The sequence below is a fragment of the Pseudoliparis swirei genome, chromosome 6 (genome assembly GCF_029220125.1).
Source record: "Pseudoliparis swirei isolate HS2019 ecotype Mariana Trench chromosome 6, NWPU_hadal_v1, whole genome shotgun sequence".
Taxonomy (NCBI): Eukaryota; Metazoa; Chordata; class Actinopteri; order Perciformes; family Liparidae; genus Pseudoliparis; species Pseudoliparis swirei.
The window spans coordinates 7,577,773-7,596,554 of NC_079393.1; the positions used below are offsets into that span (position 1 = coordinate 7,577,773).

Consider the following 18,782-nt stretch of genomic DNA (forward strand, 5'->3'; position numbering starts at 1 on the left):
GGAAATGGAGAGAGAGAGAGAGAGAGAGAGGGAGAGAGAGAGGGAGGGAGAGGGAAAGGGAGAGAGAGAGGGAGAGAAAGAGAGCGAGAGGGAGAGAAAGAGAGAGAGAGGGAGAGAAAGAGAGAGGGAAAGGGAATGGGAGAGGGAGAGGGAGAAAGAGAGGGAGAGGTGGGGAGAGCGCTGACGAGAGACAGTGGCAGTGCACAACATGATTTAGATGCTGTGAGTGAGATTGCAGACGTATAATCCTGAAGGCACAGAACCAGACAGAGACGGAGGAAGGGAAAGAAGAAGGGGCAAGCTCAGCGGGCCAACCACCCCCCCCCCAAAACACATGGAGTGAGAGTGGTAGAGAGAGAGACACACACAACGGCAGAGAGAGAGAGAGAGATAGAAAGCAAGAGAGACTGCGAAATGGAGAGCGAGCAGCCAGACATGCAGGCAGACGGTCCGTCTCCGGTCTGCGGCGATGCGGTACAGACTCAGGAGTCGGAGGCCGGGTCTCTCCCGCCTCTGAAATTAGAGAGCGGCGCTAAGAGAAGAGGAGCCGGAGCCAGAGGGCCGCCTGCGAGCTGCCAGAGGGGGCTGCACCCCCAGCGCACCGCCGACACATGATTTACCGCGTTGGGCCGCACTACAAAAGCAGCACGCCGCTATCTGCCCTCACGGCAGCACGCCGCGAGCTGCGTGCCGTCCAGACGTCCAGTTCACGGCGCTGTAAAGATAAAACATCGGCGGCGCGAGAAGAAAGGCCCGTTTGGCAGTTTTTGGTGCGGCGCGTTGAGGCGAAGGCAAGGAGTCGGAATAAGGATCACAACATGTTAAAATGAATGAATAAAGAGCATCATTTAAACTCCATCTCCAAACATAATCGGGCATTTGGTTCATTTGAATATTCTACGGGCTGCTTTTTCATCTTCTCCGTTTATTTATTTTATTGCACCATTTTTTACAGTGTATTGTACTTTGCTCTTTTAACCCTCCTGTTACCTTTAGGGTCAATTTGACCCCATTCAATGTTAAATGTCGGTGTTTCTTGGGCAACCCTGTATCACAAAAATTACGTTCCCCCAGACCTAAAATACAATTTGCAGTTACGTTTGACTGAAACGTATTTCTTTCCAGATTACGTTTGTATTTGACGTATTATAATTACAAATACGTCTCTGATCAACGTATCTTTGCCGTTTGTTGTCTCTCTTTTCTACAATGCTGTTATGAATTGTAAAAAGCGTCCTCTAGTCTTATTTATTATTATGTTATATATGTTGTTTCGCCTGCGTATTATGACAGCAATAAGTTGTAACGGATCATATGAATTGGCGTGAAGACTTACTGCTGGTGACTCCTTTATTTTCTTTTTTTAGGTGACAATACATTAATTAAAACTCGTAAACCATCACCACCTTAACAGAGTTAGCCCCATACGGGTCAAATCAACTTGTTTTAATTGACTGCTCTACTGCACTTTATGACACTATGCCTGTGATAAGAGGAATACAAATAACTTGACTTGCTTACTTACTTAATAAACAGGTACCAGCGAGAGCATGGTGATCAATATCAGGTTTTTCTTCTTTTCAGAAAGCTCAACACAACACGGCTGAGGACGGCGATCACGATGTCACCCACAGTCAGTCCAGACAGGAAGTCATGCGCTCTGTCCGTCAAATATGTGTGAGCAAAATATTGAAAGCCGGCCTCTTGTTTTTCGAGGTGACGATGACCTCTGACCTCCATGCGGCAGAGAATTTATTTTTTCAATCTGAATCACTGTGTCCACCGAGAACACAATGCAACAAGCGGCATATTTGCCCAGATCTACATCTTTTACCCATTTGCATTCAGCGGCAGTGCAAAGAATCCCGAGCCGGAAAGGATCCGGAGGGCCAGATTTAATCGGGGGGGGGGGGGAACTGGGTTGTTGTGTGCTGTAGCCATCGCGGGCCAAGTCCAGACATGCGGGGAGATTCTGTCTGCGGCGTGGGGCAGTGAGGCTGTGTTTTCCAGGATTTGTCTGTGTGTGTGTGTGTGTGTGTGTGTGTGTGTGTGTGTGTGTGCATGCGTTTCCTTTGCCAAGTTTCCTCTCTTTGTTTAGATCGGCCCGGTCAGTCCGGCTCCCCGCTGAGCACGCTGCGGCCAAATACACACATACATCAAAACACAGCACAACAACAGACACAGTGCTCTCAGGGCAGAGAGGTGCTGGGAATAGGAGCAATCTGGGGGGGGGGGGGGGGATGGAGCAAGGGGGTGAGGGGGCGATGGGGGGGGGTTGTACATGCCGGAAAACAGTGCATTAGGAGGACAGAGACCGTCGGAGGTGGGACGGCGGCAGACTCTCCCGGGAGAAAAAAAAGACATCGTCGCTCTTATTTCCTAGGGCCGGCGATTAGAAATATGCAGAAAAAAGGATGAAGGGACGAACGGCGCGACGGCGAAATGTACAGTGTGACTCTTTCGATCATTTTAAGAGTTGAAAAGGGAATAATATTTCGATTTGCTCCACCTATAATCTTGTAGTTTGCCCATTTTCTCATCAGGCCGAATGCCTGTTTTCTGGAGCTGAAGACTGCGATGGGTCACATGTCAGTACTTGTTTGACCGTCTGTAGAAATGCGTATACACTTTAACGGATTAACTGGATGTTTAGGAAAAAACATTTTTATATTCCTCAAAGTACGATATGGAAAAGTATGTTGAGAATGATTCACATTATATAGTAATTAGCACTAAACGGTCAAATTGAGGCTCAAACGAATGTTTTTTTGCAGGCATTTGATCATAAAACAACGTATTTGAATACATTTAAATTGCAGCTAGACGATGGAGCTGGATGAAAAGTAAAGGGATCACTTAAGTCGTTTGAGTTCAGTTATAATTCGCTGAACAGAGTGAGAATTTAAGAAAGTGAATGTATAAACGTCCTAATGTTTTATTTGTTGCTTCTTTAATTCCTCATTCTCATACAGCGATCACAGAGCAGTCCATTTGGGAGACATAAAGTTGCACCCAAAAAAAGTCTGCAGATCGTTAATTTCACCCTTTTTTAATATCCAAAAGGATGAAGGATGCTCGACTGTAGTGTTTACGTTAAATACTTTCCCGAAAAAAACAAACTGGAACTCAATTGAGCGTGGCATAAGAACAGCGGAATCCTCGTTGAACTCCAAGTTCAAAGAATTTAGAGATCTCTTTAAAACTTTGACATCTCTCTATGTGGTCGCTGACCCGCTGTTCGCTTTATTGCCGCATTACTTGGTTTTTAGTTAAGAATAAATGTTTCCTCTGGTCTTTGATTCCCGCGCATGGATTATGTGGCGATCGTAAAAATTCACGACTTCTCGAGAGAAAACAGCAGCACTGGGCACCGAGAAGAGATCGCAGTAACAGTTCCTCTTGATGTCGGCTGCGACTCATCTCTGGGGGACCATATCCACAATTGGGGGGAAAAACCTGATTGTATTCAGTCGATGTATTGATGCATTAATAAATGCATTCATAATAATAATATGCTTATCACAAATGCAAAAACGCACTTTATTAACCGACCTGATAGACGGAAAAAAAAGAATTGCAATGCGATGGAGTCCCCCGCACACTCTTACGCAACCCCAGTGGTCAGCTAGCTAACTTGATGTGGCTTAAAGCAAAATTCAACAATATATATAATTGTATCATAATATAATAGATTATAATAATAATATATTAATTATAAAAATTATAATATTAATATATAATAATTATAATTATAATATTAATAAATAATAATCCAGTAGATCGCTGGAGATCCTGGCAAACTCAGCACTTTACTTTGTTTTTCCCTAGTATATTTAGTATTAGTATTTAGTTTTGTGTTTTATATTTATTTTCATTGATGCTCTGATGTGCACCGCTGCTGTGATTTTAGAAATGTTCCCACTGTGGGACGAATAAAGGAATATCATATCATATCATAATACATTCCCTTATATAATATCTGGAGAAGTATGTGGTGTGTGCCTTTCCTTATCAAGCCCAATCAGTTTATTGAAACACAGCTGGCCTCCAATGAGGGAGTGGACCCGTCTCTCGGAGGGTCAGAGGAAGTGGACATCATGTGAGTTAAATATGAGCGTCACAGCAAAGGGTCTGAATACTGATGACCATGTGATATTTCAGTTTTTCTTTTTTAATACATTTGCAAACATCTCTACATTTCTGTTTTTTTCTGTCAGTATGGGGTGCTGAGTGAACATTAATGAGAAATAAAATGAACTTTTTTGATTTTAGAAAATGGCTGCAATGAAAGAAAGAGTGAACATTTCAAAGGGGTCTGAATACTTTCCGTACCCACTGTATATTAATATTAGGGCTGTGAAACGATTAAAATTTTTAATCGGATTAATCACAGGTTTTTGTGGATTAATCATGATTAATCACATATTACCGATATTCTCGGTATATTTTGTGAGAACATAGAGATTTATGACAAAAGACGGATATATACATTTGTACATTCTTCTATACAATGGTGCTGCAACTCAGCAGTTATTTAGCAGTTTTCTTCCATATGGAACATTAATACATCTTCATCCTAAACAGAATGTTTAACCCTCCTGTTACCTTTCGGGTCAATTTGACCCCATTCAATGTTTAATGTCGGTGTTCTTTGGGGTCAATTTGACCCCAGGCTGTTTTTCACTGTGTCAAACATATCAGAAATATCAACTTTTATTTATTTAAAGGGCTATTTAGGTAGTCAACAAACAAACATAAAGTACCTCACACTTAAACTTGGGAAGCAATATTAATTCTAATAATTTTCTGGAGGTTTTAATTGCTGGGGTCAAATTGACCCCGAGGGTAAAATATGTTAGTAAATGTAAAGGTAACAGGAGGGTTAAACAGAGCATTCTTCTCTTGTTTGTCAACCATTAACTCCACCATGATACAATCTAAAGGTGGACAGATTGACAAGTGACTTTTGTTTTGCTCGGTCCCGATGCGCGCGCACGGAGCTCTGTGGCGCGCCAGACGGAGATCGATAAGTGTTAACGCAACGCGAAGAGACAGAAATGACATGCTGCTGTGGAGATACGATCAACAACAGACGGTTAGTTTAATAAAAGAACAAAGACGTGCTCTAGAGAACATGTCAGGGGGCGGGCCAATCTTTTTAATGTCATGCGATCTACCAACACTACGCCGCGATCGACTGGCAGGTCGCGATCGACGTGTTGAGACCCTGATCTACAGGAAGTAGAAGTCGTAACAAGGTTTCCGTAGGTGAACCTGCGGAAGGATCATTACCGATGAACAGACCGTCTGCATGAGAGCGGACAGAGTTCAGATTGAAGTGGTGTATTGGAAGATCATTTTGCAAGTGACTTTTTTTTCGTCCCGACGACCAACAACAGACGGATTGGAAGCTCATTCTGCGCATGCGTTAAATGCGTAAACAAAAAAAAAACTAGTTAAACCTGTAATTGAATTAACTGAGTTAACGCGTTATTTTTCACAGCACTAATTAATATGTGTGCAGGTTTTTGCACGTCTACCCGTATTTATATATATTTTCTTCATTTTATTTTATTGTTTGTATGTTTTTTATCTGAGTACCTTACAGTGTACATCTTTTCTTTTGCATGTGCATATCTCGAAAACCAATAAAAGATTTGATCACAAAAAAACAAATGCATTAATAGATGCCCCCGAGACACTGATGGATGCGCAACACTGTGCCTGGATAGCTGCTTGTATTTTGTGTTGAATATACATTAATATATGAGCATGTGTGTGTTTACCCGGCCCTTATCTCTAAAGCCCTCCATTGGGTCGGACCAGTCTACACACACACACACACACACACACACACACACACACTCCTGTCCCCCCGTCAAAGCCGTGCCTTTAAAGACGAGGGGCCCTAAATGCCTTACAGATGGACTCCTAACAAACACAACACTCTGTCCCCCGGCCCTCAAGTATTTCCAGTATTTGGCCTCGCTGTAATTTACAGCATACTTACCTAATTGAGATGCCATTACGGTCGGGGGAGCGCATTCTTCCGCGCACGGCGAGCGGCTAATGCACATGATGCAAGCGTGACATACAAGGCGCAGTATATTTGCCCCCGATATAGCCGAGTGAAGGCTCGCAGAGAGTGAGTGTGATGTATGGTCCGCGTAGTGTAATTAGAGCGACACACACATAATGGTGTTTTGAGGCCAGACGTGTCTGAGCGAGTCTGCACGTTCACTTCAGACGGTATTTAGCTCACCGGACGGGTTTCACACGCATGCAGCTTATAGAGACGACTCATCTTCGACTGTGATGACTCAATTATGATGAATGTGAAAAATAAAGTGGATACATTCCTCCTGGTTGCTGAACGGTGAGGTATTTTGTTTCATGCTTTTCTTCTTCTTCTTTTTAAAAAAAGAGATAACTCATATATATATACTTATTTTTTAACACATATATATATATATATTATTTTGTTTATTTAAAAAAAAAAAAAAAGTTAAATCTGTATTAGGAACACAATAATAAGAATGGAAACAGTTTCAGCACAGACTTAAATTAAATGTAATGAAAAGAATTAAAAACCATATGTTAAAGTTAACATTACATTTAAATTAATTCATGTTTTTGTAGTCTTGATATCAAGATTTTTCAAAACTGAATAATGAACTGTCATAATAATTTTTATATACGTTATTCTTATTTTTGTTATGTTACTTTTCTCGCTCCAAATGTATCATTAAATGCCAGCACTATAAAAATAAAAAAAATCCTACATAATTGAAGGCTCCTGCTTTCAGCTTCACACACACATTAACAGTTTTAAGTTGCTGGGTTGTTGCGCAACACTTAACAATATTGTTAAATCTGTGGAACAAAATAGGATCAGACTGAAAGAAAAAGCTTGTTTTTCCCAGACGGACACTTACAGGATATGTGAAAAGCATATTCTTATAATTCCCTCTGCCCTTTCTGTTCATTGCTATAATTAAAAAAACACATCCCGCTCCTATAAAACGTGGGAGAGAAACTGACTTCACCCTAAAGCAGCGAGCTCCGCTCTGAAAAGGCCACGCCGGAGCCCGCAGACAGCGGCCACTGTTGGAGCTCGTCCTCCGGGGCATTGTTCATCCAGTGCGTCTGACAGAGAGATAACACACTGTCACACAGGCTGTGTGTGTGTGTGTGTGTGTGTGTGTGTCATCAATCCACGTTTCTTCCCAGTCGCTCCTGGAGAATTCAATCTCGAGTGTGTGGGGTTAGACACATTGGTGATTAATCAACCCTATGCTTGTGCATGTGTGTGTGTGTGTGTGTGTGTGTAGACCTATATATGTCTTTGTCTTTGTGTGATAAATCACTGTCGTACCCTGTACAGGACACACAATGCCCAGATCCCCCCCCCCTCCCTTCAGCAGCCTGAAGATAAATTCATCCTCAAGTGATGTGCTGACAATAGCTTGACAGGAAAATGATTCTGTGTTACTTTCTCAGCTGCCGCCTGAAGCGGAGTCAGAGTGGCTGATGTCTGCTGTTTTACAGGCAAAGGGGAGGAGAGAAAGTGGGAATTTGTAAAAAAAAAAAAAAATTAAGCTGGAGGCCGACCAAGAGTGAGTATTGAGAAAGGCATGGAACACACATACACACACACACACACACACACACATTCACGCACGCACGCAGAGGTGATTCGACTGTGACACGGGGTTCTGCCTCGTGTCCGATGAGGTTTACGATGACGAGCAACATGCAAGAGGTGACGCAACTCAGAGAATGACGACGACTGACCCGAAGGACTCGCTAACCATTTGAACTTTGCAAAAAAAAAAAAAAAACTTGGCTCGTTGTCTCGCGAATACGTCTCCTGTAAACTGTAAATGTTTAGGGGATTGGGTCACGTTGCTGCTGAAAAACTGTTTTTCATGTCGCAGTGCCAGCTCGAGATTAAAGGCACACGAAAGGTGAACGTGGGCGGGAGACGGCGTGTTCCTTTACAACCGCGATGACTTCACCCCGGGGTTTCTACTGTAGTCATAAAATCCCCACATTCCAGAGACATAAATCTGACACGTTAAGTTTATCTCGAGTGGACAATAATGCCTGTGCTACTGGAGGCGTATCTGATGGGGGGGATGGGGGTATGTCGGGTTGATCCACCTGCCGCCTTCTCCCATTTCCCATTTAGGTGTGCCGGTATGGAGGACTTAAAATGACTTAAGTATAAATAAATAAATAAATGAATGCATGAATAAATACAAGAATAAATAAATAAATGCTTAAATAAATGTATAAATGAATAAATAAATGCTTAAATAAATGTATAAATAAATACAGGAATGAATGAATATAAGTTATAAATCAACAAGACATCTTTAAATAAATATATTTCTGCATTTCTGTATTTCTTCATTTATGTATTTCTCTATTTATGTGTCCACACGTATTTCTTCATTTATTTATGTGTGACATTTACGTGTCCGTATATTCAAATGAGCTGGGCGGTCCGAACCTCTGTCTCAAGCATGATTGGTCACAGGAGTGTGATGCACCTGGTGTGTTGTGCTCTACTATTTCTGCCTGGCACATGAAGCTGAAGTTGACTCGCTCAGCTCACCGTTAGCAGAAGTTAGCCTAGACAGCTTTTGACTTCAGCCGTTTATCAATTCCAAGAACACTGAGTACAGACTCGTGTTCTTTTGGAGTCTGGTCTTTGGAATCTGGTCTTGTGAGTCTGGTTTGGGAGTCCAGACTCTCGAGGACCAGGACGGTCTTTCTGGTCTTGTGTCGTCACCACATCAACTGTTCTTGCGCATGAATTTACTCCAATTATTCACTGTAAAATACTTTACAGTGGAGTAGAATGTGTTGCGGTGTTCACTGTTGTTTGGCGTAGGCTACGAATAAGCGATAATAAATATACAACGTCTCGTAGCTTTCCTGACCCAGGGTCGCTACAATATGAAGTTATGAATCTTAACCCTCAGTCAAATTGACGTAACGTTATCTTTTAGGAAATAATAAACTCGTTGTGCTCTTTAGATCCTCCAAAACCTAATTATATCTCATGTTTAGCCGCTACGGAGACGTCAGAGCCAGCGGAGCATTTCAAAAGTCCTGCGAGATCAGGCTTCTCTCGGCGGCCACACAGCGCTGGCGCCCAGACTCACTGGTCCCACGAGCAGGACCTCAAATCTCCGTCGCATATCCTTATTAGGCTGAATCTCGATAAATCGACCACAGATTTGATGCTTAAACTACTAACTTCACGGCTGAAAACATCCTTAAATTACATTCCGTGACTCAACAACAGTAGTATTTAGAATGTACAGACAAGAATGCATCATAAACGCTGTTTGTCTAAAGGTCCAAGTGCTAGGGATCGACTGTGATGACTCAATTATGATGAATGTGAAAAATAAAGTGGATACATTCCTCCTGGTTGCTGAACGGTGAGGTATTTTGTTTCATGCTTTTCTTCTTCTTCTTTTTAAAAAAAGAGATAACTCATATATATATACTTATTTTTTAACACATATATATATATATATTATTTTGTTTATTTAAAAAAAAAAAAAAAGTTAAATCTGTATTAGGAACACAATAATAAGAATGGAAACAGTTTCAGCACAGACTTAAATTAAATGTAATGAAAAGAATTAAAAACCATATGTTAAAGTTAACATTACATTTAAATTAATTCATGTTTTTGTAGTCTTGATATCAAGATTTTTCAAAACTGAATAATGAACTGTCATAATAATTTTTATATACGTTATTCTTATTTTTGTTATGTTACTTTTCTCGCTCCAAATGTATCATTAAATGCCAGCACTATAAAAATAAAAAAAATCCTACATAATTGAAGGCTCCTGCTTTCAGCTTCACACACACATTAACAGTTTTAAGTTGCTGGGTTGTTGCGCAACACTTAACAATATTGTTAAATCTGTGGAACAAAATAGGATCAGACTGAAAGAAAAAGCTTGTTTTTCCCAGACGGACACTTACAGGATATGTGAAAAGCATATTCTTATAATTCCCTCTGCCCTTTCTGTTCATTGCTATAATTAAAAAAACACATCCCGCTCCTATAAAACGTGGGAGAGAAACTGACTTCACCCTAAAGCAGCGAGCTCCGCTCTGAAAAGGCCACGCCGGAGCCCGCAGACAGCGGCCACTGTTGGAGCTCGTCCTCCGGGGCATTGTTCATCCAGTGCGTCTGACAGAGAGATAACACACTGTCACACAGGCTGTGTGTGTGTGTGTGTGTGTGTGTGTCATCAATCCACGTTTCTTCCCAGTCGCTCCTGGAGAATTCAATCTCGAGTGTGTGGGGTTAGACACATTGGTGATTAATCAACCCTATGCTTGTGCATGTGTGTGTGTGTGTGTGTGTGTAGACCTATATATGTCTTTGTCTTTGTGTGATAAATCACTGTCGTACCCTGTACAGGACACACAATGCCCAGATCCCCCCCCCCCCCCTTCAGCAGCCTGAAGATAAATTCATCCTCAAGTGATGTGCTGACAATAGCTTGACAGGAAAATGATTCTGTGTTACTTTCTCAGCTGCCGCCTGAAGCGGAGTCAGAGTGGCTGATGTCTGCTGTTTTACAGGCAAAGGGGAGGAGAGAAAGTGGGAATTTGTAAAAAAAAAAAAAAATTAAGCTGGAGGCCGACCAAGAGTGAGTATTGAGAAAGGCATGGGAACACACACATACACACACACACACACACACACACACATTCACGCACGCACACGCAGAGGTGATTCGACTGTGACACCGGGGTTCTGCCTCGTGTCCGATGAGGTTTACGATGACGAGCAACATGCAAGAGGTGACGCAACTCAGAGAAATGACGACGACTGACCCCGAAGGGCTCGCTAACCATTTGAACTTTGCAAAAAAAAAAAAAAAACTTGGCTCGTTGTCTCGCGAATACGTCTCCTGTAAACTGTAAATGTTTAGGGGATTGGGTCACGTTGCTGCTGAAAAACTGTTTTTCATGTCGCAGTGCCAGCTCGAGATTAAAGGCACACGAAAGGTGAACGTGGGCCGGGAGACGGCGTGTTCCTTTACAACCGCGATGACTTCACCCCGGGGTTTCTACTGTAGTCATAAAATCCCCACATTCCAGAGACATAAATCTGACACGTTAAGTTTATCTCGAGTGGACAATAATGCCTGTGCTACTGGAGGCGTATCTGATGGGGGGGATGGGGGGGGGGTATGTCGGCGGGTTGATCCACCTGCTGCCGCCCTTCTCCCATTTCCCATTTAGGTGTGCCGGTATGGAGGACTTAAAATGACTTAAGTATAAATAAATAAATAAATGAATGCATGAATAAATACAAGAATAAATAAATAAATGCTTAAATAAATGTATAAATGAATAAATAAATGCTTAAATAAATGTATAAATAAATACAGGAATGAATGAATATAAGTTATAAATCAACAAGACATCTTTAAATAAATATATTTCTGCATTTCTGTATTTCTTCATTTATGTATTTCTCTATTTATGTGTCCACACGTATTTCTTCATTTATTTATGTGTGACATTTACGTGTCCGTATATTCAAATGAGCTGGGCGGTCCGAACCTCTGTCTCAAGCATGATTGGTCACAGGAGTGTGATGCACCTGGTGTGTTGTGCTCTACTATTTCTGCCTGGCACATGAAGCTGAAGTTGACTCGCTCAGCTCACCGTTAGCAGAAGTTAGCCTAGACAGCTTTTTGACTTCAGCCGTTTATCAATTCCAAGAACACTGAGTACAGACTCGTGTTCTTTTGGAGTCTGGTCTTTGGAATCTGGTCTTGTGAGTCTGGTTTTGGGAGTCCAGACTCTCGAGGACGCAGGACGGTCTTTCTGGTCTTGTGACGTCACCACATCAACTGTTCTTGCGCATGAATTTACTCCAATTATTCACTGTAAAATACTTTACAGTGGAGTAGAATGTGTTGCGGTGTTCACTGTTGTTTGGCGTAGGCTACGAATAAACGATAATAAATATACAACGTCTCGTAGCTTTCCTGACCCAGGGTCGCTACAATATGAAGTTATGAATCTTAACCTCAGTCAAATTGACGTAACGTTATCTTTTAGGAAATAATAAACTCGTTGTGCTCTTTAGATCCTCCAAAACCTAATTATATCTCATGTTTAGCCGCTACGGAGACGTCAGAGCCAGCGGAGCATTTCAAAAAGTCCTGCCGAGATCAGGCTTCTCTCGGCGGCCACACAGCGCGCTGAGCGCCCGGAGCTCACTGGTCCCGCGAGCAGGACCTCAAATCTCCGTCGCATATCCTTATTAGGCTGAATCTCGATAAATCGACCACAGATTTGATGCTTAAACTACTAACTTCACGGCTGAAAACATCCTTAAATTACATTCCGTGACTCAACAACAGTAGTATTTAGAATGTACAGACAAGAATGCATCATAAACGCTGTTTGTCTAAAGGTCCAAGTGCTAGGGATCGATTGCTTCTGTCTTGGTCCCTGACTTGACCAATCCTGTTCAACAATGAGGTTCGGACCCCCCAGCTCATTTGAATATACGGACACATAAATGTCATACATAAATAAATGAAGAAATACGTGTGGACACAGAAATAGAGATATAAATAAATGAAGAAATACAGAAATGTAGAAATACATTTATTTAATGATGTCCTGTTGAGTTATAACTTATATTTATTAATTTCTGTATTTATTTCTGTATTTATACATGTATTCTTGTATTTATTTATTTATTTATACATTTATTTAAGCATTTATTTATACATTTATTTAAGCATTTATTTATTCTTGTATTTATTCATGAATTCATTTATTTATTTATTTATACTTAAGTCATTTTGAGTCCTCCATATGCCGGGACATCGGAACAATATTAAATTAACAGGAAGAAAAAAATTAAAGAGGGGAAGGGGGCGGATGTTAAGGCGAAAATACTGTAAATAGTAATTATAAAGGATGAGGGGGGGGGGGATGCCACACTTCTGTTTGACTTCGAGAGGAAAGCTTGTCGCAGCAATGCACGCCAATGGAGGCTAATGCACGCCAATGGAGGCCAATGCACGCCAATGGAGGCGAATGCACGCCAATGGAGGCCAATGCACACCAATGGAGGCGAATGCACGCCAATGGAGGCGAATGCACGCCAATGGAGGCGAATGCACGCCAATGGAGGCTAATCAGAATCAGAATCAGAATCAGAAACAGGTTTATTGCCAAAGAATGAATGTTTTCACAAACAAACGAGGATTTTTTTTTGGTGGAAGGTGCAACATTTGGACATGACAAACAACAATCAACGCAAGGAGGGAGGAGGAGTGGGAGGAAGAGGGAGGAGGAGGGAGAGGAAGGAGCGGGAAGAAGGAGGAGAGAGGAAGGTGGAAGAAGAGGTGGTAGTCCTGGGGGTGAAAGTCAGTCAGTCCCGGGGTCCATTGATGAGCCCGACCGCCGTCGGGAAAAAGCTATTGGTGTGGCGGGAGGTCGTGGTCATGATGGACGCAGCCTCCTCCCGAGGAGGGACTCGAACAGGAGTGTCCAGGGTGGGAGGGTCGGCGACAATCTTTCTGGCCCGCTTCAGTGACCTGGAAGTGAACAGGACCTGGAGGAAGGCAGATTGCAGCCGATAACCCTCTCGGCCGAGCGGATGATGCTCTGCAGCCTGCGCTTGTCTTTGGCTGTGGCTGCAGGGTGCCAGACGGTGATGGAGGAGCAGATGATGGACTCAACGATGGCCGTGTAGAACTGTACCATCATCTTCCCTGGCAGGTTGAATTTCCTCAGCTGCCTCAGGAAGAACATCCTCTGCTGGGCCTTCTTGGAGATGGAGCCGATGTTCAGCTCCCACTTGAGGTCCTGGGAGATGATGGAGCCCAGGAAGCGGTAGGACTCCACAGCGTCGGGGAGTCACACAGGATGAGAGTGGCGGGTGGGGCTGCATTCCTCCTGAAATCCACAACCATCTCCACTGTCTTCAGAGCGTTGAGCTCCAGGTTGTTCTGGCTGCACCAGGTCACCAGGTGGTCAGTCTCCCACCTGTAGGCGGTCTCGTCCCGCCAGAGATGAGTCCAATGAGGGTGGTGTCATCCGCGAACTTTAGGAGCTTGACGGACTGGTGACTGGAGGTGCAGCTGTTGGTGTACAGGGAGAACAGCAGAGGGGAGAGAACACAGCCTTGGGGGAACCCGTGCTGGTGGTCCGGGAGCCTGAGACGTGTTTCCCCAGCCTCACGCGCTGCTTCCTGTCGGTCAGGAAGTCTGTGATCCACCTGCAGGTGGAGTCGGGCACGTGCAGCTGGGAGAGCTTGTCCTGCAGCAGGGACGGGATGATGGAATTGAAGGCAGAGCTGAAGTCCACAAACAGGATCCTGGCGTAGGTTCCTCGGGAGTCCAGATGCTGGAGGATGTAGTGAAGGGCCATGTTGACTGCATCGTCTGCAGACCTGTTGGCTCTGTAGGCGAACTGCAGGGGGTCCAGGAGTGGGTCGGTGATGGTCTTGAGGTGTGACAGGACCAAGCGTTCAAAGGACTTCATGACCACAGAGGTCAGGGCGACGGGCCTGTAGTCATTGAGTCCTGTGATCTTGGGTTTTTTGGGGACGGGGATGATGGTGGAGGCCTTGAAGCAGGCTGGAACGTGGCATGTCTCCAGGGAGGTGTTGAAGATGTCGGTGAACACCGGAGACAGCTGGTCAGCACAGTGCTTCAGGGTGGAGGGGGAGACGGAGTCCGTGTTACGATCTCAGACACTTAGGAAGTAGGACCCAATTGCACGACCCGGGAGACAGAGATAAAGTATTTGTAAGTACTTTATTTTTCGGTTCTGCAGTGAACAAAATGAAAGCGCTCACGTAGTGAGGGATCAAAAACTTTTCAAGAGCACAACATAACCCGACCTGATCATGGCAAAAGACCAGACGAACTGACAAGGAACACTGGGAGACAGGGGAATTTAAGCACATGGTAACAAGACACAGGTGGGACCAATCAGGGCGGGCTGACACTGATGAGCATAGGAGACAGGTGTGATGACAGGTGAAAACAATCAGGAAGCCTGGAATGAGAGAAAGCGAACATAAATGACCTGAACCTCTCTAGCATATCTGTCGGTGCACAACAGTACCCCCCCCTCTAGGGCCAACTCCTGATGGCCCAGGCTGATTGTAAAAGTCGTGGATAAGAGTCTTGTCTACGATAAATGAAGCAGCTATCCAGCTTCTAGCCTCAGGACCGTAACCCTTCCAGTCTACCAGGAATTGCTTGCCCCTCCCCCTATTACGGACCTCCAGTAGCTTACGGACCTTGTAAACGTCACCCCTTCAAAGAACTGGGGCGGTGGAGGGGGCGGGAACAAGTGTGCTCTCACACACCGGCTTGATTCTACTAACGTGAAACGTTGGGTGCACTCTCAAGGTCCTGGGGAGTTGCAAGCGTCCCGACGCCGGGTTGATGACTCTGGACACTGGAAACGGACCCACAAATCTCGGAGCCAGTTTCTTTGAGGCGACATGGAGTGGTAAGTCTTTGGTGAGAGCCAAACCTTTTGGCCTGGACTGTAGGAGGAGCGACCCTGCGATGAACGTCCGCAACAGCCTTCATCCGAGCTGAACTGGAGAAGAGACTGGCGAGCACCAGCCCAAACTCTGCGACAACGTCTGATCATGGCATGTGCCGATGGAACCATCACCTCTTCCTCGTTGTTAGGGAAAAGTGGAGGCTGGAAACCATTGACACAATGGAATGGAGAGAGACCTGTGGCCGCCGTGGGAAGGGTATTGCGAGCAACCTCGACCCATGTGAGGTGGTCACTCCAGGTGGTCTGGTTTCGGGGGGCGTGACAACGAAGCGTAGTCTCTAGTTCTTGGTTCAGACGCTCCGACTGTCCATTTGACTGAGGGTGATATCCTGATGACAGGCTGACGGTGGCACCTATGAGTCGACAAAACTCTTTCCAGAAGGCGGAAATGAATTGTGGACCCCTGTCGGAAACAATGTCATTAGGGAATCCATGGATCCTGAATACGTGATTCATCATGACCTCTGCGGTGACTTTGGCAGAGGGAAGCTTGGTCAATGGGATGAAGTGAGCCATATCGCATAATCGATCAACCACTGTTAGAACCGTAGTCTTGCCTCTGGATGAGGGAAATCCTGTCACAAAATCCATCGAAATGTGTGACCAAGGACGATGGGGAATCGGCAGCGGCTGGAGCAAGCCCATCTTAACTTGAGATGAGGTCTTATTACACGCACACACCGGACAAGCCGCTACATACTCGGCCACATTTTTCTTCATGGATGGCCACCAGAAACGTTGTTGAATCCTGAACATTGTTCTTGCTACTCCCGGATGGCACGAAAGCACAGATGAGTGAGCCCAGTGGATGACCTTGGAGTGAAGAGCCTCAGGAACAAACAGCAGATTGTTGGGACACTCGCTAGGCGCTGGATTCATGACATTTGCCTCTTTAACGTCTGACTCCACTTGCCAGGAAAAGGCTCCGATCACCCGGTTAAGTGGAAGGATGGTCTTGGGCTCTACCGCAAGTGGTTCGGGATCGTAAAGACGAGACAAAGCATCGGGTTTTGATTCTGAGACCCGGGACGAAAAGAGAGTGTGAAGTTGAATCTACTAAAGAAAAGTGTCCACCTGGCCTGACGGGAGTTGAGACGCTTAGCCTTTCTTATATATTCTAGATTCTTGTGATCTGTCCAGACTAAAACGGTTGCTCTGCACCCTCCAGCCAGTGTCTCCATTCCTCGAGGCAGCTTTTACAGCTAACAATTCCTTGTTTCCCACGTCATAATTCCGCTCTGCCGTTGTCAACTTCCGCGACAGGTAAGCACATGGATGCATCTTGTTGTCTTCTGCAGAACGTTGAGACAGTACTCCTCCAATTCCCTCATTGGAAGCATCCACCTCGACCATAAACTGGCGCTGGGGATCTGGAATGGTGAGTATGGGAGCTGATGTGAATCTATCTCTGAGAAGTTTGAAAGCAAGATCCGCCTGGGGGGTCCACTTGAAGGGAACCTTAGGAGAAGTCAGAACATGCAGAGGAGCAGCAACAGAACTGAAATTCCTAATAAACTTCCTATAGAAGTTAGCAAATCCTAGGAACTGCTGAACCTTTTTCCTGGAGTCTGGTGTGGGCCACTGGGATACTGCACTGACTTTCGCAGGATCCATTTGGATATGATTAGGTGAGACTATGTATCCTAAGAAAGACACCTCTTCTGTGTGGAACTCGCACTTCTCTGCCTTGACATATAGCTGATTATCCAGTAGTTTCTGCAAAACTTGGCGGACATGGTTAACATGAGATTTAGCGTCTGGGGAGAAAATCAGTATGTCATCCAGATACACAAACACTGAAATATTCAAGAATTCCCAAAACCTCATTCACAAAAGCTTGAAAAACAGCGGTGCATTGCACAGTCCAAAAGGCATTACCAAGTACTCATAGTGACCATTCTGAGTGTTGAATCAGTCTTCCACTCATCCCTTGTTTTATTCTAACCAAGTGATATGCATTTCTTAAATCCAACTTGGTGAATATCTTGGCCGTTTGAAGCAGTTCAAAAGCAGATGACATGAGTGGCAGAGGATAGCGGTTCTTCACCGTAATGTCATTTAGTGGACTGTAGTCTATGCAAGGTCTCAGAGACCCGTCTTTCTTTCCCACAAAAAAGAATCCCGCTCCGGCTGGAGACGATGAATGACGGATAATCCCTGATTTGAGTGAAGAGGAGATGTATTCATCCATTGCTGTTCTCTCAGGTCTCGAAATTGAGTAAAGTCTCCCCTTGGGAATGGGGGCTCCCGGTAAGAGATCAATGGGACAGTCAAAATCTCGGTGAGGAGGTAGCGACAAGGCTTTAGACTTGTTAAACGCTTCTTTTAAATCATGGTAACAGGAAGGTACCTTGTGTAGATCAGGATAGTCAGGGTGATCTATAATGATCCTACTAGAGTCTGTTGGTGCATTAACAGGTTGCGAAAGTTTACACCTGCCCTTACAATCCTCTCCCATTCCTTAACTTTCCTGAAGGCCAGTCTATGTGAGGATTGTGGATCTTCAACCAAGGAAACCCCAAAATAATCGGGTGCTGAGTCGACTCTAAAATATGAAATTGCATGCTCTCGGTATGGTCCTTATTTATAGTAATCTGTATGGGCTCAGTGCAATGGGTAACTGTGAACAACAAGCGGCCGTCTAAGGCACTGGCACTAACAGGATGAGATAGCGGGACAGTTTTTATTTTTAGCTGTTTGACTAGGCCCCAGTCTATAAGGCTTTCGTCAGCCCCTGAGTCTATTAACACACCCTGGTCAATGGTCTGATTGTTAATACAAATGTCTACCTGAGTAACAGGTCGAGGAGGGAAGTCTCGGGAAACTTGCTCACCAGCGCCCTCCTTTGACTGGTGAGCACGATCTTTTCCCGGCATGAAGCGAGTTGATGACCCGGCTGGCCGCAGTAGAAACAGCAACCCTCCGTGAGCGGCGCTGCCTCTCCTCCAGAGAAAGCCTGGTTCTTCCAAGCTGCATGGGTTCACCGGAGTCATTCGGAAGTGTAGTCCTCAGATGGTCCGGTAACATGAGCTGGAAATCCTCCGCTGGCGGCGCGACCCTCCGAGGCGAATTCTGGAAGCTGGGAATAACATCTCGGTTGCGTCGACGCTCCTCTCTCTTTCGAAGACGGTTATCGATCCGGATGGCCACAGCGATGAGGATTCCAGATCCCGGGTGTC

General features: G+C 44.5%; 1 protein-coding gene across 4 annotated transcripts in view; it reads right to left on the reverse strand.

Moving 5' to 3' along the window:
* kcnq1.2 (potassium voltage-gated channel, KQT-like subfamily, member 1.2) overlaps window positions 1–18,782 on the reverse strand; it is a 216,867-nt gene that overhangs the window by 69,663 nt on the left and 128,422 nt on the right. For 2 of the 4 annotated variants that reach the window (XM_056416500.1, XM_056416499.1), the window contains one exon: window positions 14,105–14,730. The exons of the other annotated variants lie outside the window; for them this stretch is intronic. In XM_056416500.1, coding sequence (XP_056272475.1) covers window positions 14,125–14,730 — 606 coding nt within the window. In that variant the 3' untranslated portion in view covers window positions 14,105–14,124. Of the gene's footprint in view, window positions 1–14,104; window positions 14,731–18,782 lie in introns of those variants that run through there. 4 annotated transcript variants of the gene reach the window in all.